This window comes from Micromesistius poutassou, assembly GCF_964030765.1.
Source record: "Micromesistius poutassou genome assembly, chromosome: 6".
Classification (NCBI taxonomy): Eukaryota; Metazoa; Chordata; class Actinopteri; order Gadiformes; family Gadidae; genus Micromesistius; species Micromesistius poutassou.
This window is the reverse complement of record NC_140276.1, coordinates 6597016-6617669: the sequence shown is the minus strand read 5'-3', so window position 1 is coordinate 6617669 and position 20654 is coordinate 6597016. Positions and strand designations below refer to the sequence as shown.

At 42.0% G+C, this 20654-nt stretch overlaps 3 protein-coding genes across 5 annotated transcripts in view; all 3 read right to left on the bottom strand.

Moving 5' to 3' along the window:
* Positions 1-287: 287 nt before the first annotated feature.
* On the bottom strand, positions 288-5041 carry chic1 (cysteine-rich hydrophobic domain 1; the record flags this gene model as incomplete). Its single annotated transcript, XM_084469185.1, has 6 exons — positions 288-1634; positions 1746-1805; positions 2277-2333; positions 2748-2903; positions 3914-3968; positions 4896-5041. The coding sequence occupies 6 exons, from the start codon at positions 5039-5041 to the stop codon at positions 1584-1586; spliced, it is 525 nt and encodes a 174-aa protein (XP_084325311.1). The 3' UTR covers positions 288-1583.
* A 1319-nt stretch (positions 5042-6360) lies between these two features.
* On the bottom strand, positions 6361-9083 carry cdx4 (caudal type homeobox 4; the record flags this gene model as incomplete). The annotated part of the gene is made up of 3 exons (XM_084469126.1): positions 6361-6657; positions 6829-6974; positions 8654-9083. 3 exons carry the CDS (start codon positions 9081-9083, stop codon positions 6361-6363), a joined length of 873 nt encoding a protein of 290 aa, XP_084325252.1.
* Positions 9084-18140: 9057 nt separating this feature from the next.
* kdrl (kinase insert domain receptor like) overlaps positions 18141-20654 on the bottom strand; it is a 47723-nt gene continuing 45209 nt past the window's right edge. For all 3 annotated transcript variants that reach the window (XM_084469757.1, XM_084469759.1, XM_084469758.1), the window contains exon 30: positions 18141-20654. This exon is cut by the window's right edge and continues 149 nt beyond it. In XM_084469757.1, coding sequence (XP_084325883.1) covers positions 20614-20654 — 41 coding nt within the window. In that variant the 3' untranslated portion in view covers positions 18141-20613.

Here is a 20654-nt window from a genome sequence, read left to right as displayed (position 1 = left end):
GTTTTAACCACTCCAGTTGAGGACAATACCTATGGCCTAGGATGACCGTGTGAAACTATGAGCCATCTATTTTTTTCTATAGGAATATCATAATGGAAAAGCTTATTGCAGGTTCCATACCTGCCTAGACTGCTCACCACAAACATGCCCCCTAGTGGATAGGGGTTGTTATTATTTATTCAAAAGATTTCTATGGCTCTTTGCATACAGTGGAATAGTATTTAGATATTCCTCGATGGCTATTGTTTACAATGAGGCGACAGCAAGAAGCTAGCAATGAGGAAAAGTCCAAATCAACAATTTATTCACTCACTCCACTGGAAGTAAGTTCAAATGACACATTAACAAGAAATGTAACTGGACAAAACTTGGAGACACTTTGGAAGTCTCCTTTGTACAAGTGAAGAGATGTACACCTGTTATTCTTCACCTATTCCAGAGGCACTCTTATGCAATACACTGCAGCGAGATTTAGGTAAGAACAATGTTAGTGGCAAACAGAATTAACGCAACAAGGGAACGATGCCATATCCTTTCGAAAGAACAGCAGAGAAAACCACAAAACAAATTCAATTAAAAAAGAACAATTGTTTTCCAACAGCATAAGAATTTCAGCCACATTTGCTTAATATTTGACATGAATGTGTTGTCTACTTCCTTGGCAAAAAAAACAACAACAATGTTAACATGCATTCGTAGCATCATTTTAGGGATTGACGTTATCATACTCTAAAATCCTGACATTAATATGCAAAGTGCAATTGTCAATCCTAACTCCTACACAAAGGTGTGTCAGTCAACTATATGGCTTACTGGGTAAACAGGTCCATGTGAACTGGAAAAGTACATCCACATCTTCCAAAAACAAAAACCATGGTACAGCAATATATTGGCAAGGATGCGCCCCCACTAAAATATCTAAGTAACTTTATGTAAACAAATGAACACCTTAATCCTGACATTGCATTCACAAGGAAGGTAATCCCCCTTCATGTAACGCGGTTAATCCGAACAGAAAACACAGGCTATTGACGTAGTGTTAGGAAACAACCACCCTCGTGCTTTGCATCTGCAAGCCACAGCAGTTAGTGTGGGAGAAAACTCAAAATAATACATAACACGCCTTCCACGTTGTAAAAAAAAAAAAAAAAAAAACGAACCAAAAAAGGATCTCAATACGTAAGGCAAGGATGCTTCAGAAGGTTGGAGGCGTTACATTTAAAAGTAATTCACCGATACATAAGGTGGGGGCAAGGTTACTAGTTCTTTGGGGTCAATGCACTTCTCTAGCGAGTCGACTTTCTCTTTAGTTGTCGTGTAACAACAAACAAAATGGGGAGTGCAACCAGGGAACACGTTTTTTTTTCTTTTAAGTCGGTAGATGTGCAAAATCTGCTCTAAAGCAAAGTGACAGTGTTGTATGTACAAGGTACTGGGAGACGTACAGGTCCAAGGCGTGGCTCCAGTGTGGATCACCTCTTTTTTTTTTTTTTTTTCCAACATAGTGTGTAACGTGTGTGTGTATATACAAGGCACTAAGGAGTGGGTTTGAGGACCACACGTCCCGTCTTCGGGTGGCCTCCTCAGTCCGGCCGAAATATAGGATATTTGGGCAAGAACTCCACGAGAATCACCTACAGAGAGGGGAGCAGGAGGGGCATTTCACTTCACGTGTTAAGATAATAAATGAAGATGAATTAAGGTCATGTCAAATACAGAGTGATAGCATAAGGAGGGTGGCTTACATATTCCATCATGTTACTGCCTTCACATTTCCTTCGGGTGAATTTCCAGTGCAGCCCGAGCTTAGGAGAGAAGATAGCACACAGGGACACGGCGGGTGAACGAACAAGTCAACCCCGACAAACAAACACTCTCAGACACACAAAGACACCGATAGACAAAGGGAAATCTGTCCAGAATCTCCACTTTCGCTGGCGGAGGAGGGGGGTGGATGTCAGGGGCTGTCTGGTCTCACTGAGGTCAAACTGTGGCCAGACACCCTGAAGAGTCGCCTCTATGCCTTTGTACGGCTACTAGCGGTAATTAGTTGCTGCGAGACCAAACAAAATTAACGCAGCATTTTGCTGCTGACCTCACAGTCTGCCCTGGTCAACCCGTCGCTCCAGATCAGCAGATCTGACTCAAAATAGCTCGGAGGTCAAAAGGAGTGGTGGTTTTTTGCCACGATCCATCTAAACCGGTTACTCCTGCTGACACATTTCACTCATGTACTTTCTCAGAGAGGAACTGATGTTTTTTTTTTTTGTACCTACCTTGTGGTATAACCTATTATTTTCCCACTCCAACAACTTCTGAATTGACTTTCTTGTCTGTTTGGGTGAGAACAAAAAACATAAACAGATTAAAGAAGAGACTACTTTACTTAAATGACACATACTTAAGCAGTTAGCAGTAACCCAAACCGACCAAGTTGTAGGATTTATGGACGCCCATTTTACCAGCTAGTAATTTACTTTGTTGCCCGTAAATGTGTGCAGCATCAACACCTTTTAAATGACCTCGCTGGGCCAGGTCATTAATAATGCATAACGCACCCAACGTATCATTTCTGCACAGGGCCACTAATTGAACAGGAGTCTGTGATTGCCCTGTGTGCTTTCCTCCAGTACGCCTGGATTGCTGCAACAGCCCCTAGAGTAATTAGTGCTGATTTAAGGGAGAGAGTCGGTAGGATTGCGCAGCACGCGCCACATAAGTGTGTGGGGCGGGGGGGGGAGGCTCACCCTCTTGTTGAGGCAGATGACGGGCCACAGACTGCAGCCTACTGTACAGCAGCAGCACAGGCAGCCGCACAGCAGCCACTTGACGTTGACCGGAAGGTTCTTCTTCAGGCACGCGTTCACCCTGCTGATGCTGGTTTTGAACTCCTCCGGTGCAACCTTCAGGAGCACCAGAACAAAGGGGTTGTTATCGGGGTGAAAGGAAACGGGAGGTTAGCGCTGACTGCGGCCGAGAAACTTTTTTAATTTCATTGAAAAATACTCAAGGCGTCGCCACACAAAAACCAGAAGAGAGGGTGAACTCAAATGATTGCTGTGGCGGTACCGATTTATAATTGCTTCCTGATTGACTACAAACAGAAAGCTGGACCCGGATCAAAGGGTTCCAGAGAAACCAACAGATCCATGCAGTGAGATGCTGGCCAGAGATGAGATGACATCTCTGAAGTGTACGTTTCTGACTTGCTAAACCGAGCGCTAGGCCACTGAAGGCAAGAGGAGACTCAAAGGGGAGATAAGCCCACTGCCTGTGGCCACAGCAGCCAAACAACATGAATAGATGCTCATTCCTTGCCCAGTCTGTACGCCATAAAACGGGGGTCGTAAGCTTTTATGACAGGATGCAAAGGTCTCTTTACAAACAGCCACAGACCTCGGAATAAAGACCAGCAGGGCCTGATCTGCACCCTTCAATCATCATAATTGTGACCTCATCCATCACATGTCATCCTGGGTCACAATACCGAGCGCTCCCTTTATGGCCCACCACTTCCCTGGGCCTGCGCAAGCCCCTGCAGCCTTTTTGTGTCCCAGCGTCCAGCCCAGGAAGCCTTCCTTTCTAGTGTGTTGCACACTCTTTATTCAATTCGTTTATCACCTGGAACTGTACCTTTCTAAACACTGGGGTCGTACCCTGCCCAGCTGAGTCGGGCTTACTCATTTACAGAGCTACATTCAGGACACTTTGGTGAGCTTGCTTCAAACACCTCGCCATTACACCCGGGCCGTCCCTGAAAAGAGGACTTTAGGGAGGTTGGCTTTCTCCAAAGGCAACCAAAAGAACAATAGTATTGTGGGGGTTTAACTGCCCTTTTTTACCCCCAATTCCCATGGAATTGGAATAAAGTCCAGCCAATGAGAGAATGAAGGAGGAATGAATGTAACTGTACCTTTCCTGTGAGAACGGCGGGAAATTCTGAATCAAATCTGTTGCTTAATCCAAACCTGTAAATCAAGCGAACATTGAAAATGATTATATTATTGACTTTAACAATTTACATCTTAAACTAAGACCATACGAAAATCGAATAGAGGGATGAAATCAGAAAACTGAAAATAAAAAAATTAAAATAACTAATAAAAAGGTTTGTGGTTATCGATTCTACAATCTCTTTGGAAAACAACGTTGTGATCAAGAGTTTGTAATAAGTTGTAAGCTTGGTATGTTAAAAATGTGTCTACTATTTAGTATACTCTTCAATATTATGTATTAATATAGATCTTAAGAATGGATCAAAATTTGGTTTGAATAGCCTCCAGAAAGTATGCACCAATTTTTATGTGGCCTGAATTAGATTCTTAAACTGACAAAAGCGCCAAGAAATAGCAAATGATTAAATGAATTTGTTCAAAAGTTAGTTTAGTTATTGTATTGATTTAGTAGCCTAATGCAGAGTCTGTCAAGGTTCAAGGACTGATATCCCCTCACACAAAAGACCATAAATTATATTAACCAGACTGTGTGTGTGTGTGTGTGTGTATGTTTGTGAGCGTGTGTGTGTGTGTGTGTGTGTGTGTGTGTGTGTGTGTGTGTGTGTGTGTGTGTGTCCAGTTGATTAAATACAGTATATCTGGAAGACCAATCATCCTACCAATGAAAACAAAGACATTGTGATGTTAGCAGCTTAGAAGTGACAGTAGATTACCTGGCATCTACACAGTGCTTAAACAACTGAAAGACAACCTCAGCCCCTGACCAGTTCACATGAAACGCGTAAAGAATGGTGTTGGTTACTCCACACAGACAGTGGCTGTGCAGCTACTAGTCAGATGTTGTGATTGACGTGAACTAGCAGGCTACTAGCATGAGGCTAGTTCAGACCTCAGGTCCTATAAAAGCCAATAGAAACGAGTCGATCTGTTTTTGCTTACACTGTGATGTGCCCGGCCCCTCTCACCACCACGGGCTCTGGACAATATCTGGGCAGGACTTCTTCACTCACTACATGGTCCTCGTCTTCATCTTCTAACTCATATATGGTGTCAAAGTCCGCCATGTTGGGCAGCAGGACGCTCATGACGTCATGCTTCGCTGTTGGCGCACGCGCATACGACGCGCTGGATTTGGGGGGGGGGGGGGGGAGGTTATCGTGAATAGCGTGGATCTCCTCGTTTCCTTTTTCACGTCACTTGATGAAATGTTCTGTTGTTTTGTTTCTCTCCGTTGTGCCATACGCAGCTTTGAAGACTTGGCGATGATGCGACTAGGTTAGTTCGTTTATGCTGCCCCAAATGTGTAATTAGAGATGATCAGGGAAACGCATTGCACAATAGCCTAGTCTATACGCTATATTTGTTCTATGAACGACGAAAATAACGAATGAAACGTTGCCTACAAGCCGAGAAAATAACGTATGGACAACACACCTGTCCCCAAAATTTTCTATGAATATAATTTCATTATTACCAATTAGGTCAAGTCAATTGCATCGGATGCCAATAGGCCTAATGCAATTTATGCATTAAATTGTCCTTTCAATGTTGGAATAATACAAAACAATATTAGAAATTTACAAACCAAGACTTAACACTTAATAATACGTATTTCCTTTATTTAGACGCTATTATGTCATCCGGGATAAGCCTTTTGACACTTGCAATACACAGTTAAAAGAAGGGGCAGGAAATGTGAAATACGCTATTCAGACCTGCAAGATTAAGCCACAAATGTATGGATGGACGTTACAGCTACACTACATGTTAGGCCTATGGCTACGAGCTTGTGGACAGAAATAGCACCATTCATGTTGAAAAAGTTTGAGGCGAAAGTCTCAAACAATACTCATCAAACAAATAAATAATCGTCAAACAAAATGTAGACTTACTTTAAAAAAACAAAACAATTTATTTACACTTTAAACGCTGCCATTAAACAAATAGGCCCCCCATGACACTATAGGTTATTTTTGTCCCCTGTTTTTACAAAAGATTTCAATGAAATAGAAGACACTATTGGACAGGCACACAATTGTCTTTCCAAAATGCATGGGGCTCCATACAGTCGGTTCAGTTCAACTCAAACATCCCTGAGGTATTTTTTATTTTCATTATTATAAACAAACACAATAAGCTTTAAACATACAAAGTGGTATTCATGTTATCAATAACATAAACATTTCTTTAAGAACTAAATTTGAACACGATGATTATTTACTCCATTATTAAATCTATTCTATAAAAAACAATATTTCAAGAGCCTCCAGCGTGTCGTTCTATACATCATCTTCTCTCTTCAGCATCCCCAAATAATCCTCCTGGGTCTCAAAGTTTCAAGGAAGTGTCCTTTCAGCATATCGGAGTGCTCAGTTATACAATATTACGTGGTCCAACAGCGAATCTACAGAGTAACAGTCACTTGCTGTTGTTGCTGTTGCTGTTGTATTTGTTGTATTTGTTGTATTTGTTGTTGTTGTTGTTGTTGTTGTATATTCCTGATGGGTGGCAAGGTGTTCATACCCTGTGGTGGATAAAGAGAGGCGTGGATCTCAGTGGGGCTGAGGGAACCAGGGACCGTCAGGGGGCTGACGGAGCCCGGGTCGCTGTGCACCGAGCCCCCGCTGCCGTACGACTGGCCCATCTTCTTCTTGATTAACTTCCTTTCTTTGGCTCGGCGGTTTTGAAACCAGATTTTCACCTGCAAACACGAAACGACAAAATATATTATTTACCAAAAACATGAAGTAGAATATTTCCCCACAAAGGCCCTATACACACACAATAAGAAAGATCATATTATTGCTTTTAAAGTGCAGTGCAGAAGTAAGGACCGAATCAGGAATAAGGAGAATAAGAGAGGAGGGGTTACCTGTCGTTCCGACAAGCCCAGGTTGGCGGCGAGCTCCGCCTTCCTCCGGATGGTGATGTACCTGTTGAAATGAAACTCTTTCTCCAGCTCCAGCCGCTGGTGGTCGGTGTACACCACCCGGTACTTTTCCTTGGTTCGCGTTTTACCTTCAAATAGAAAGAAACAACACAGATACAAAAGAGAAAATGATTAGACTTTAATACAAATAATTCAACAGAATAAAGAGTCCTTTATCAGAAGGCCAGCGGGACGAGCCCGGACCAGTCCATGTATCTGCCTGATCTCTATAGCGGTGTCTGGGACAAAGATTCACTTGGATCGATCACAGATAGACTGGGTTCCTGCTCTGGCTTTGATGTCAATTTTAACACACAACACGAGACACATTATTCGTTATGCAGCTCAAAAATCTCTCAGAAATAATCCTCAAAACCATTCTTAAAAGGCCTATAGATGTTACTCTGGTGTTGTGGGATTTATTGCAGCCCACTGTATTTTAGGAAATACATTTGACTTCGGATTAAACATGTTCACTCAAGACTTTCATCTTTTATATCTTCACTTTGGAATACATTTGACCATATTGATTTATCAGGCCCTTCATAACAACACACAGCAAATAACGAAATGTGTTCACAAATTAAGGCATATTTATTTGACTGATTTATGCAGCCAATTACAAGTAACTATTCCTTTATATTTATTTCCTTTTAGGCCTATTTATTTATTTATTTATTTAAATTATCTATGCATGCAGATTAAATGTTTTGTGTTTCGTTCAATTCAATAAATACAAGCCTAACTAATGCAAACATAACGCATGGCTACATGAATTTATATATTACGAGGATGTAGGCATAAATCATAGGCCTATATACCTAAACGTCCAAATAGAAAATAAATTGTGGAAGTTCCTCCACTGAGCTGCCACTTACAACTTTGATAAATACATTACATGAAAAAACAAGTTAATAATTCGTTTCCATAACTCCAGAGAGGGTTTAAACGATTTACTGGGACTTTAGAGCAATGGATGAGACATTTGCTGTGGAACACGTGACTCTTTCCGGTAATATAACTCTCGCAAAGGAAGAGACAGCGGTGCATATCAAAGTCTAGGAGGTGTTGAAAAAGGGGGTCCACGCCTGGATATGACGGATAACCCGCCAAACCCTCAGCAATGTGCAGAGAAGCCGACTTCACACGTGCTTTACAAGTGGAAGCTCATCAGCATAACAAGCGAACACCTTTTTATGTTTGGCCTGCAGTAAGGCCTGGTGGATACAGTAGACGATTTTGTTACAATTCGTTTTAATTTCCCCTGTATAATGACTTCTGGGTTCTGTTTTGAGGTACATAATAATGAATTAACATGTCACGGATTTGTTTATTTTATTATAAGCCGATTCTTGGAGACATTTTATCAGCCCAAAAAAGTTTTAGACTACTAGGCCGAAATTAAAAAATAAAGTAGCATATGGGGCCTGCAGAATGAATTCAGAAATGTTATTAACTTATTAATAACAGTTTCGTTAATTATATTATTAACGAAACTGTTTCTATTTCGTATTCTATTTTATATTCATTCAAAATAGCCTAAGAATAGGCCTATGGTTAGGGTTAACCCCATTGCTTTTCATAATACGCCAGTATTATTGCTGCGTAAACGAATTACGCAGCAATTATGAAACATCAAAACTCAAACACACAGCATTAATATTGAGAACTTTCTGAATTTGGCATGTTTACTCGGGAGACATAAGGCCACACCTCACACATCTAGCATAACATAACAAGTCAAAACTGAAGATTGCCTTAAACTCACCAGTGGAAGACGATTGCACGGTTTTACTCATCCATTGGTACGAATTGCGCCTTTCGGGTGAAAGTTGCGCATCGTTAATGTTCTCTGGTGGCGGTTGTAACACGGTTGAGCTCGGGGCGTGCATGTGGCTGTACTCGGGCGAGCAGTAAGAGACCTGTCCCGGGGACAAGTTGTTCAACGGCGCAGGAACAGCGTTAGGTGGTCCCAGGCTGTACGCGCCCCAGTCCTCCCTCGGCGCGCCATACGAGGGTCCCCAGTTCCCCGCAGACTGGGTGTGCGTCTCCATGTTGGGCACATGGTGGTATCCCGAAAAGTCTGGGTATTGCGGGGTCGTGACAAAGTTCTGCGGAGGGAGATTGATACTGGATCTCCTCACGGGACCCTGGTGATACATGTTGCTCTCCTTATCCAGTATATATCCCACATACATGATGACTAAATACACATGGAACACAAAATGTGCAATAAGTTCACAGAGAAAATACAGATGTTTTACGGTGACATTGTCACACTGAAGCTATAAATCTGTAAGCGTAAAACAATCCGTAAAACCCGAGGCTCGTACAGTCCAATAAGTTTCCAAGATGATTGGCGACCTGCAGGTCCTGCGCTGCTAGCCGTCCATAGTGTGGCTCTGTTGACAAGGAGCAAGCAGCATACTAATGTGGTTCCTCACGTCAGGAAGCTCCTAGACTCTTGGAGATTTGCATCCAAATGACGGCTGGGAAGATGATGCCGGGCCCAACTGTCCCCTCGCGCCTGTCCTGCGCTGCGTCATCACCTCCCGTTCGGCCTATCCCCAGACATCAGAAGGTCGGTTTCCATGCATACATTCACACTGTGGCCTATGGCACGCACAGGTTTAACGAGCCTACAATACAGTAGATGTTGTCGTAGGTATATGCTCTGGGCGCCCTGCAGCGCTTTGCGCATGAAGACGTTATGACTTTTTGAAGTTTTGCAAGCACGAAAAAGCAGGTCCTACCAACTGCAATTGTCTAGCAGGTCCATTTTGAATCTCGTGTTATGTTATGTTATGTTGCATTTCATGCATCCATTTATTCACGCATTATTGACTCTCTGGTTTACATATGCAACAGTAGGCCTAATAGCCATGGAGTTATATAGGAGATTAACCTGGTGGATTGTGAGTTAAAACCAATGAAGGTGCCATTAATCACCAAACATTCGGCAAAGTGTTGTGCTCTGGTTTGTTAGGTTTTTTCATACAAACGAGGTGTAAAGTGTGACCCTTCGTGGGGCAAGACGAGGCCTACTTTGGGTTAGTCATTCCATGGTAACACCTAAAGATCACACTTCACAGCTAATTCCGGTCAGAAGGAAGCGATCTCTCAGCCAAGGCGAAACGCCCTGATTTCACAGGCGTTATGGCACAGGAGAAAAGGAAAGGACATTTAGGACTAAATCATCTCAATCTATGTCTGTCGATGCAGGATACTTGTTCGGGGAAATGTATGTTTGTGAACTCTTTAGATCCATTGTGGTTTAGGGCTAGGCTAAACAAGCAATTCTAATTAAGGTTATTTTTTGCTCTGTAAACCAAGCCTATAATGAAGTTATACAATCGGAATAGAATGTGGTAGGCTAATTGTATAGGCACATAATGGTTTCATAGGCCTAAATAATTAGACTACAATTAGAAGCGTGCCTTTAGTCCACCGTCACTTTTTAACAATGTTACAACTAGCCGCGTGTTCACTGGCTGAGATCCTTAAGTAATTATTAAATAAACTACAATCTAAAACAATTCTCTTGACCTGGGCTTTGGATGGTTGTATTGTCCCCTCTGCATAATTATGTTATTATGACCGAAGCGATATTCAAGTCTCTTCATGCTAAAGCTTTGTTCTACTGTCTCTCGTTAACCAATGTGTTATCTTGTTATCCAAGGACTGGTTTTCATTCTGTGTATTCTGATTTCGTTACATTTCTCTGTTGACGTGGTAAAAGCTGCTGGACGTCTCGGTGTCTTTTTACGCACCGATGTTAGATTTATGGCTACCAGCGCCCTCTTGTGGTCAGGTGCGGAACTACGCGCGTCACCGTCAGTTATTGTAACCATTGCTCTGTCGCTGTCGCTGTCTGGTGATACATCAAGATTCCCACAGACGGCAGTATCGACCAAGAAACTACCAGCAGTTCCTTTGAGTTTGCGATGGTTCATTCATTCGTGGGACACTAAATTGACTCTAGACACAATTAAGCGACAACTAGAACGTTGCGACCTCCTAGTCGTAATCAAGAGATTGAATTCCATCGAAGGATTGCCATATTCCAAAAAATATAATTCTTATCAGATTAAAATTAATGGGGAAAAAAAATCATAAATATTGCACCTCTATGGGCCGCTTGCGTCGTCCTCTTTGTATCTGTATGCCGTTGGTTTTGCACAAATCACAGTCTGAAGCATTACATTTCTTTAGTGCGCTGAAGAGAACGCGTCACAGATTTACCGAGTGAGAGTTGATGGGACACGGAAGTTCGGACGTCCTGTGACTCACTCACTGGTACAGAAGGACAGTAACGTTTCTGTGGTGTAAAAAAGTTACTTTACGTCAATATAAATACCGTAACAATTAACATGGACAATAGCATTCATTTAGCGAGGCAAAAATAACATTCTGGTACAGTAAACATTCAGCGTTCATGGAAAAAATAGGACAAGACTGAAATGTGGATGTAAGGAACATTTCCACGGTCCACTGCCATGCACAACATCGAAATATTTGACCACCATTGTTTGCACAATGACCAATTCACTTTTCATTTAGAGGAGTTTGAAAGGTTTTGGCTGAGTTATGACTTCGGAAAGGGGCAAGGGCTATGGTTTTGTGCTGTACCAAATCAGCTGACAAATGTACCCTTTTACTGAATGTTTACACTGGTCAAAATTTAGAAAATAAAATAAAAACAAAGAAATTAAGAAAAACTGTAATCATTGCATTTTATATTATTATTATGACATTATTGAGTAAAAGAAGAGACATATTGCATCCCTGTTATCCTTTATACTGGTCAGTATTCTACCTAGCCACTAGATGATGCTCGAGGGTAATCTTTGTTTTAGTTTTTTCGTCTGTGGATGCATGCAGTGAATGCAAGAGATGGAGAGAGAGAGAGAGAGAGAGAGAGAGAGAGAGAGAGAGAGAGAGAGAGAGAGAGAGAGAGAGAGAGAGACAGACAGACAGACAGATATATTAATAAACAGATCCGATTTATATAGACAGAGATAACTACATACTGTAGATTTATATATATATAGATAGATAGAAAGATAGAACATAGATACACAAATAGATAGATAGATAGATAAGATTGATAAATCATATTGAGCGTAAATAGCTGTATTTGCGAAATAGCTGCATTTATAAGAATAAATTAAAATATGTTGATGTTGGTGAATGACTACATATTTATGCATGACAAATGCAACAACGAAAATTTAACCAAATAAGCATTCTAAATGTGGTTGTCTCATCAAGCTTACTCACCATATACTGTGGAGAGCAGTTTCATCTTTATTCAGACCAAGAATTTTGATTGCATAACTTTGTCGACACTGCATGGTAGAAGTAAATCAAGGTGTCCTGTTACTATTTATACTGTGTAACATAAGGCTGTGAATTCATAACACATTTTATACCCCTGTATGCAAACCCTGCAACTATTGAACGTCCACACTTTTAGATTTGCCCTCACTTGCCCTTCACAAGACCCTTCACAAAGCAAGGCATTGACTTAGACCTGGAAATGTTCCTTTACCAATGATTGCATTCTTTAATACAACAAACCAGTGGCTGAAATGCATTTTGTGCAAATATATAAGCTTCTGTGACTTGACTCTAATAGTGATTGTGGTTATATTATCTGATTTGTATTTTGTACTTCAACAGTGACTAGGTCCAATCATCAAAATCAAACAAAAATGTAGTGGGGTTGAGCACTGTGTGAGGGAACGGAATAGAAGGTTGAATGATTGATTGAAATGTACATTTCACTGTGTGAATCTCCATCATTATCCAATGACACCGAAGAGACAGCATCCGTAGTCATGTCAGAGTTCCTGAAAAGTCTGACCAACGGATGGAAAGCCACCAGCATGCCCCCCAGTGAGTCTGCGCTGCAGTCACTGGTTCATTAGGAAGAGACTGCCACGGAGACCAGCACCCTTGTGGTCCTCTATTGTGAACCAGGGGACGTGTTGGTCTAGAATGCCAAGCTCCTCCATCAGGAGGGCATGGGAAAAATGCAGGGAGCACATTTCCATGAGTAATCTGAAGATGGGTTTATTGTCTCGTGGAAATACACGCTGACAGAGCTTATTCTTATTAGAAACCCAAAATGTGTGATGCTCTAGGTATTTGGTTGCAACACGCACGCACACACTCACCCCCCCCCCCCCCCCCCCCCCACACACACACACACACACACACACTAATGGAGGAACACAAACAAACACACACACACACACACACACACACACACACACACACACACACACACACAGACAAACACACTCATGGAGAAAACCACACACACACATACAAAAAGACAATTGTTCAGTATCTTAACGATGCCTGTGGTCCTCATGTGCCCAGTGACGACCATAATCCTGTGGATGAATCATCCAAATGTGGGGCATCAGAGATTTCCTGTCACTGGCTGCCACAATGTGTGCAGTGGCCGATCACAGCCCTCTGTCCTCGTGTGATCTGGCCTGGACTCATTCATCTCACTCAGCTTACACCCATTCCAGCGAGTGATGGGTCGGTCGCGAACGAGCCGGTTCAAAGAGCCGGCTCTTTTAAGTGAACGATGGGAGTCGGCTCCCGACCGCGAGCCGTTTATTAAAAAAAAATAATAATAATATATATATATATATATATATATGCAGTGTGCAGTGAATGACTGAATGACACGTGCATGCATGCAACCAATAAAGTGTGGATGGACAAGGATCATACCGTTAAGCAAGCAGTGAGGGGCGGGGATGCGCGTTGCGCTCATATGCAATGAAAACAATCAGCTACAGCAATTTATTGATATTAGAAAATGTCATTTTTACTTTTGAACATACTAATAGGATGTATTGAATAATTTAAGTGATATATAGGCCTACACATACAAATCATAAGTCAAAACGGGCTACATTTGGCTGAATTATAAAAGGTATAAGTGGTAATATGCAGAGCCATTTGGGAGCCGAAAGAGCCTGCTCTTGTTGGTGAACTGATCCAAATGATCCGGCTTCCTGAGAAGAGACGAAATTCCCATCACCCATTCCAGCGTCCTCCTGGGGTCGAGATCCAAACACAATCATTTGTGAATTAAGTACCAAAACATGTTTTGGGATTATTTACTTAACGTCAAAGGAATATTTTTACCATCTTCCTAACTCTTTTGTTTATATTCAGCACTGCTATTCTCAACAAAGTGCTTTTTTTAATGCTTTTTTAAAATTAATTTAAAGTGTTCCCACATTCTAAATACACACATTCACACATTCACACATTCACACATTCACACATTCACAAAGTTCACCCCTTCTACGCTGTTCAAAGGCAACCTCTGCGTGCGTCTACCCTGGTCTGATTGATACGAGGTTCAACAGCTTGGGCTTTCTTCTGATAACCTGTGTGCCCCCTAGGAGGAGGACCAAAATACATATCTAAAGGGGAGGTAGCTTAGCGTAGGTTGTTGCTGCATTGTTGTTGATGCCTCTTCGTCAAGTACGGTAGGGGAGAAGTTTACTGGTCCGTAGGGGAGAGTATCCGGCACATTGTTCCACATTTAGGTGACCACACTGAGACACCAGTCACCTACTGGCAGACGGCTGGGAATGGCATTGTGTGGATCCCAACATTTTTCAGATCTCATTGTACTATATTAGGTTTAAATTAGCTCAGGATTGGATTTCAAGATGTCCTGCGTTCCCATAGGCTATATGGAGAGACATGCAAGGGGTGTTTTAGGTAAGGGACCTTAGGGTGTTTGTGACCCTTGCTTTAATGATTAATGGACTGTTTGGTGAAAGAGGGCACTTGTTTGCTATTTTTTAGGGGGGGGTGGGACCGCGGGTAAGGAAGTGATCAAGGTGTTGGGAGGTGGGGGTTCAACTCCATGAAACCAAGTCAACAAGTCAATAGAAACGTTGAAGGGGGGCGCAGAACTTAAAACACAATAATAATTATAACAATACCAACAAAACTACCACAAATGTTCATGAAATATATCTGTAGGTTGTACACAAAAAGAGTATATATGCAAATATATATTTTTCAGCATTATTCATTTATATAACTGGAAGAATCCAACTTACTCCAAATTACTCTCTAAAACGAAGTGTGTGTAGCATGCATTACAACAATGCCATTTCCGAGAATGTTATGCATACCATCTTTACTCACATCCTGCTTTCAGTCCCTCTGCTGATAGATTCAAACTCACACTTCAATTCATTCGCAAACCATGAAATACCCAAGAATCTTGTGTTTATTGCCATGAAATGGCAATATTTCGAGATACAATCAGACAAATGTTTAAATAAGTTTGTAAGCAAGATATTCACTAAATCCATTGTAATATCTATCTTTTCAGATTTTTACCAACTGCCAGTACATAGTCCAAATGTTTCTCTCAATGGACCGTTGGTCTCAATGGTCGTTCATACACACAAATTATGGGTCCACTACTTTCATGTGGGCTATCTTCACTTGTTTAGTCTATAGTGCCTTGGTATTTAAAAAGGTCAGATCCATAATACATGTTATGACCTACCACGATGCCACTGTGAAAAGGGTATAATAATTACCGATACAATATTGATTTAATATAACGCAAAATTGTGATCCATGATATTTCATTTCGAGTATCTGAAGGCCTAAAATATAAATAGATCATATTGTTTTTGTGTTCATTGTTTTGAGAGATTTCCAGTGAACCACTGAATGGATCTAAAGGAACTAAAGGCCCAGTGGCATATGACTCCTTTAGTCTCAGGAAAGCAGCGCTGCCAGCCGAGAGGAAAAGTACCAGGTGTAGAGGTGACCAACTACTGCTATGTCTTTCTCTCACACACTCACACACACACACACACACACGCACACACACACACACACACACACACACACACGTACGCAGACACACACACTCCCTCCGTCCCCTCACATACCCTTCTGACGTTGTTGTTCTCTCCTCTGTAAATAGACTATTGGGAGCCTGGGAGTGGAAGGGAAGTGGTGATGTTTTAATCAACACTGTCGTCCCTTTACTGTGAACCGTAAACCCCATGAGGGATGAGTGACAGTCAGAAAGTCCTCCCAGGGCAGCGTTGCCAGATTGGGCTAGATCTCCCGTCCAATCTGGCAACGCTGGCAACAACAGTGTTGCCAGATTGGGTGGAAAATCGGTCCCAATCTGGCAACGTGTTAGTGTGTGTGTGTGTGTGTGTGTGTGTGTGTGTGTGTGTGTGTGTGTGTGTGTGTATGCATGAGTAAATGTGCTCCCTCTGTGCACACCCTGTGCCAGTAACAGGGGGCACTACGTGTCTATCACGACACACACACCCACACACCCACCCACACACCCACGCACACACACACGCACGCATGCACGCACGCACACACACACACACACACACACACACCACCTCCACCTTTATAGGAAACCAGGATGGCGTCCTTTGGTCGCCACCGGGAAGATTAGCAGTTCCTTCCTATCCCCCCACCCCCACCCCCCCCCCACACACACACACACACACACACACACAACACACACACACACACACCACCCCCAACCCGCCGACACCTTGTCCTCACTACTACCCAGGAAGTGTGTGTCCCTCGGAATCTAAGGAGCTGGTGTTGGTGGGGGGGGGAGTGCGGGGCTGTGGGGCCGGGGGGCTGGGGGGGCTGGGGGGGGCTGGCGGAAATGTGTGTTGGAAGTGTGGAGGTGGGTAGGTGGCAGGGGTAGGGGTGCCGGTCAAGTGGAGGAGATCGCAAACTAATGATGAAGCAACATGGCTCTGGCTCCACATTCCAGTCCATAGTTAGTGACGCTGTGACAGAAGAATGGAATGCAGCCTGATGGGAAACGACATCAGTTCTACATGGTTTCACACTGTATGTCTTTTTAGACGGGGGAATACCAATTCAAAAGTTTCTATCTTTGCTAAAAGATTGATGTTAAGTTAGTTAGTTAGTTAGTTTATTAGATGTCCCCTTGGGGAAATTATTTTTCACAGTCATTCATATGTTCATACATTTTTCGCCAGGCTTTTCTGACAGACAAACATGCCACATCTGTGGCACACAAGATACATAATCCAAAACACCTAGACATTTACACACATGACATCAGACTTTTAACACATTTGACATATGCAACATGAAAAACACGTATAAATTCATTTGACATCAGACATTTAACACATTTGGCGTATGCAACATGAAAAACACGTATAAATTAATTTGGAAGGTGGGGGGGGGGATATGGTAATATGATTACGCATATTTTGTAATTGCTATAACAGGGACAAATGCAGCTCCAGCGACCACTGTTGTACTGTTATGTAATGTAATGAGTAGTATAGTATAATATAGTGTCCAGGGGGTGGGTCTAGAGCCATAGCCCTCAGGCCCTTGGAGGACCAGTGGTCTTGCATGGGAGTCACTGAAACACACTAACTTCTTTGTGATAATAAACATAAAACATAGACATAAAAAAGTGTTAACAGTATCTATAAATGTGTAAAATCGAAAAATATCACAGAGAGATGTATCCACTACACACCTACCGAATATCTTGTCAAGAAAACATCAAAAAGTATATTTATAAACTTTGGAGATTCAGCAAATAAACTCTGTGGGGGTGTGGTCTGGTTACCCGCCCCTTTGCTGTTGTGTGTAACTTGTACTTCCTCAAAGTATAAATAGCCATAGCTTCATTCAGCTGACTGAATGTAGTAATGAGTGCATGGTAATTGGTCACTGGATTTGGCAATGGGTTTATGGTAACTGGTTACCCGCTTGGACGTAGCCAAGAGGGAAAATAGATTCCAACAACTAAATTGTCTCTCCATGGAATAGAAGGAAATTGAAAGTGCAATGAATAACATAATTAGAAGTTAATTAAGGATTTCTGTTGTCCATCACTTTAGGCATTTTTTTGCAATTGACTTTTAGGTCATTCAGCAGGCGCTTTCATCCAAAGTGACATCCGAAGTGAATCCAGATTCAGCTCCCTAAGGAGCAGGTAGGGGTTTAGGTATCTTACTCAAGGATGCCTACCCCGGCTATGGACATTGGGGATCGAACCCAGTACCTTACTCTTTTGGTCGAGCCCCCTTGTCACTACACACTAGTACACAAACATATTTAAATATAAGCTATTAACAACAAGAACCACAGACACAGTGTACCGTATAAATATATATATATATTTATTCAATTATTTACTTATGCTTATATATAACAGTGATGGGGGAACATTACCTTAATTTATTTTCTCGTGATGCTACAATGTTATGACAAACAAAAGTAGAGCCATATACATGTCGGGCTACTCATGTTAAATTAACATTTGATTTGACTTGGCTTGGACTAGTGTTCCAATTTTTGGTAATGCATATTTATGATAAATGCAAATAAAAACACTCTTAATATTCAAATTGATGTTTGGCTAGTAATATCAAAAAGTGAAATTATTTAGAAGTACATTTCCACAATGGTTAAGAGACAGACACACAAGAAGCTATTATATATTTTTCAAACAAAACCGCATCGGGATAAAAGATAAAAATAATAATATAATAATACTGAAATTAACTACTTATTTGAACAATATGGGTTACGTGAGTCAATCACTCAATTACTCTCTTGATGTAATCTGAGTGCAGCTCCCAACGCCGTAGATTAATAATAGACATTTAGATAAAAAATATAAAAAATAAAAGAAAATATCAGTGCATAATCATTTCCTCTCCAAAAACACAACAAAAACAACCGTTGGTCCACAATACACGAGTTGGCAACATTTAGAGACCGGATTCAAAATCCCCCACTATTTAGTTTGCAGACACACTAGGTGATCATCTAGCGGCCATTCTTCTTAACAAGCTTTCTGCGTCTGACAACAATAGATGCACTACCACCTGGTTAAGTGAAATAAAGAATGGTCCATTACAGTATATGACTTTTTCGTGAATAAAATGTTTGAATAAAATGCCTAAAAGAAAAAAAGATCAAATGGTCATACAAACTGAAATACAACTTCTGTTAATCATGTATACATTGGCGCCGCCTTGTGCTAACAGATGCTGTTTCCTTAGCCTGCCCTGCAAGCTTTATTCACAATTAGCACAAAACAATACGAATATCAGTATTTTCCTTATACATTTGTTCTGCCAGAGCAGATTCCCTTAGCTTTACTATGCCATGATAGGATACAGCAGGACAAACAGCATTTACATCTGGAATGAATTGCTGGAATATTATATGTCGTTAATATGAAAGGAGAGCGAAATTAGTAAATCCTTTGGTTTATATTTCAGTGTAAAATCTAAAAGCGGCCTAATAAGTGACGATGTGTATCATCTAAATACATAAGTAAAGTTTATTTTACCCTGGCTTTTGCCAACACAGATCTTGCCACGGATTCAGTCAGAGCTTATCCTGATGTCTGTCTTTCCTGCTGCCTTTTCTCTTGTCTCTTGTTTCTTGGAACTCTTGTTTGCATCTTTGATTCAGAATAAGGAAGTACAACCAAATAAACTTATCACAACGCGCTTCCACGTAGAATGACTCAATCCGGAAGCAATCCACCTTCACCCTTCACCCTGTTCCCTTAATAAACCACACGGCCCTTGGTCTGTGTGGAACAAGCCCATCGAACACGTCACATTTTCCTTCATCTCTCCGACCTGAGTTATCATAGCTATCATGACATCGATACATAAAATAATCCTCATGTCCCCGGGGGATACATCCAACTCACTCACTCTGTATACAAAAGGCTAAAAAACTAAATTTCTTCATGGTGGACCTATATCATACTATAAACAGCCAGGTAAAAAATAAAAAAAATGTTCTAAACACAGAAACATAACTACTCTCAAACACAGTGGTTTGGTGGCTACATCGGAGCGTGTAACATACTCGTAAGGGTGGTACTTCAATTCAATAATATCCAAATAATAAAATAATAAAAGAGACAAACACAACACCATCCAGTCTTCTTCTCCATAACCGTTGAAATCGGACAAAGCATTCCCCCTCTGGACGTCCCCTCTCACTCTGACATCAGGTGTCATCGTGACCTTGTCCTTCTGGATGTGTTGTCCTGGCGATGGTGGCGGTTGTGCTTTGCCCATGTTCACAGTAGAATACAGTAAATACCTGAGGCTGTCAGCTGTTCTTCTGGGTGATACTATGAGGGATGGGGGGGGCTGTTAGCATGCGGTCTCATCGCCGTCTCATCGCTGGACAGAGACGAAACACAGTGGACTGGTCCTGGACAGCACTGGTTCAAAAGGACGCCCGGAAACCAAACGTTCGTGCAGACCCAGTGGGCCGGTGCGGCCGTCTGGGGGAAGGTGGTTTTTGTTTGCTGAAACCGGGGTCAGGAGGAAGAGGAGGAGGAGGAGGAGGGAGAGGAGGAGTAAGAGGAGTAGGAGGAGGAGGAAGAGGAGTAGGAGGAGGAGGAGGAGGAGGAGGAGGAGAAGGAAGAGGAGAAGTAGTAGGAACAGGAGGAGGAGTAGGAAGAGGAGGAGTAGGAGGAGGAGTAGGAGGAGGAGGAGGAGTTGGCAGTCGGGAGTCCAGTGAGACCAGTGCTGTGTGAATGGTAGCAATCCACCACCATTAGCGGGCCTAACTGAATCCGGCCGTGTTACGGTATTCCTGTGTGAAAGGGGCCTATGTGTGTGTGCCAGGCGCGAGGAGGGGCTACACGGGCGGCGTGGAGTAGCGCACCACGTAGTTGTAGT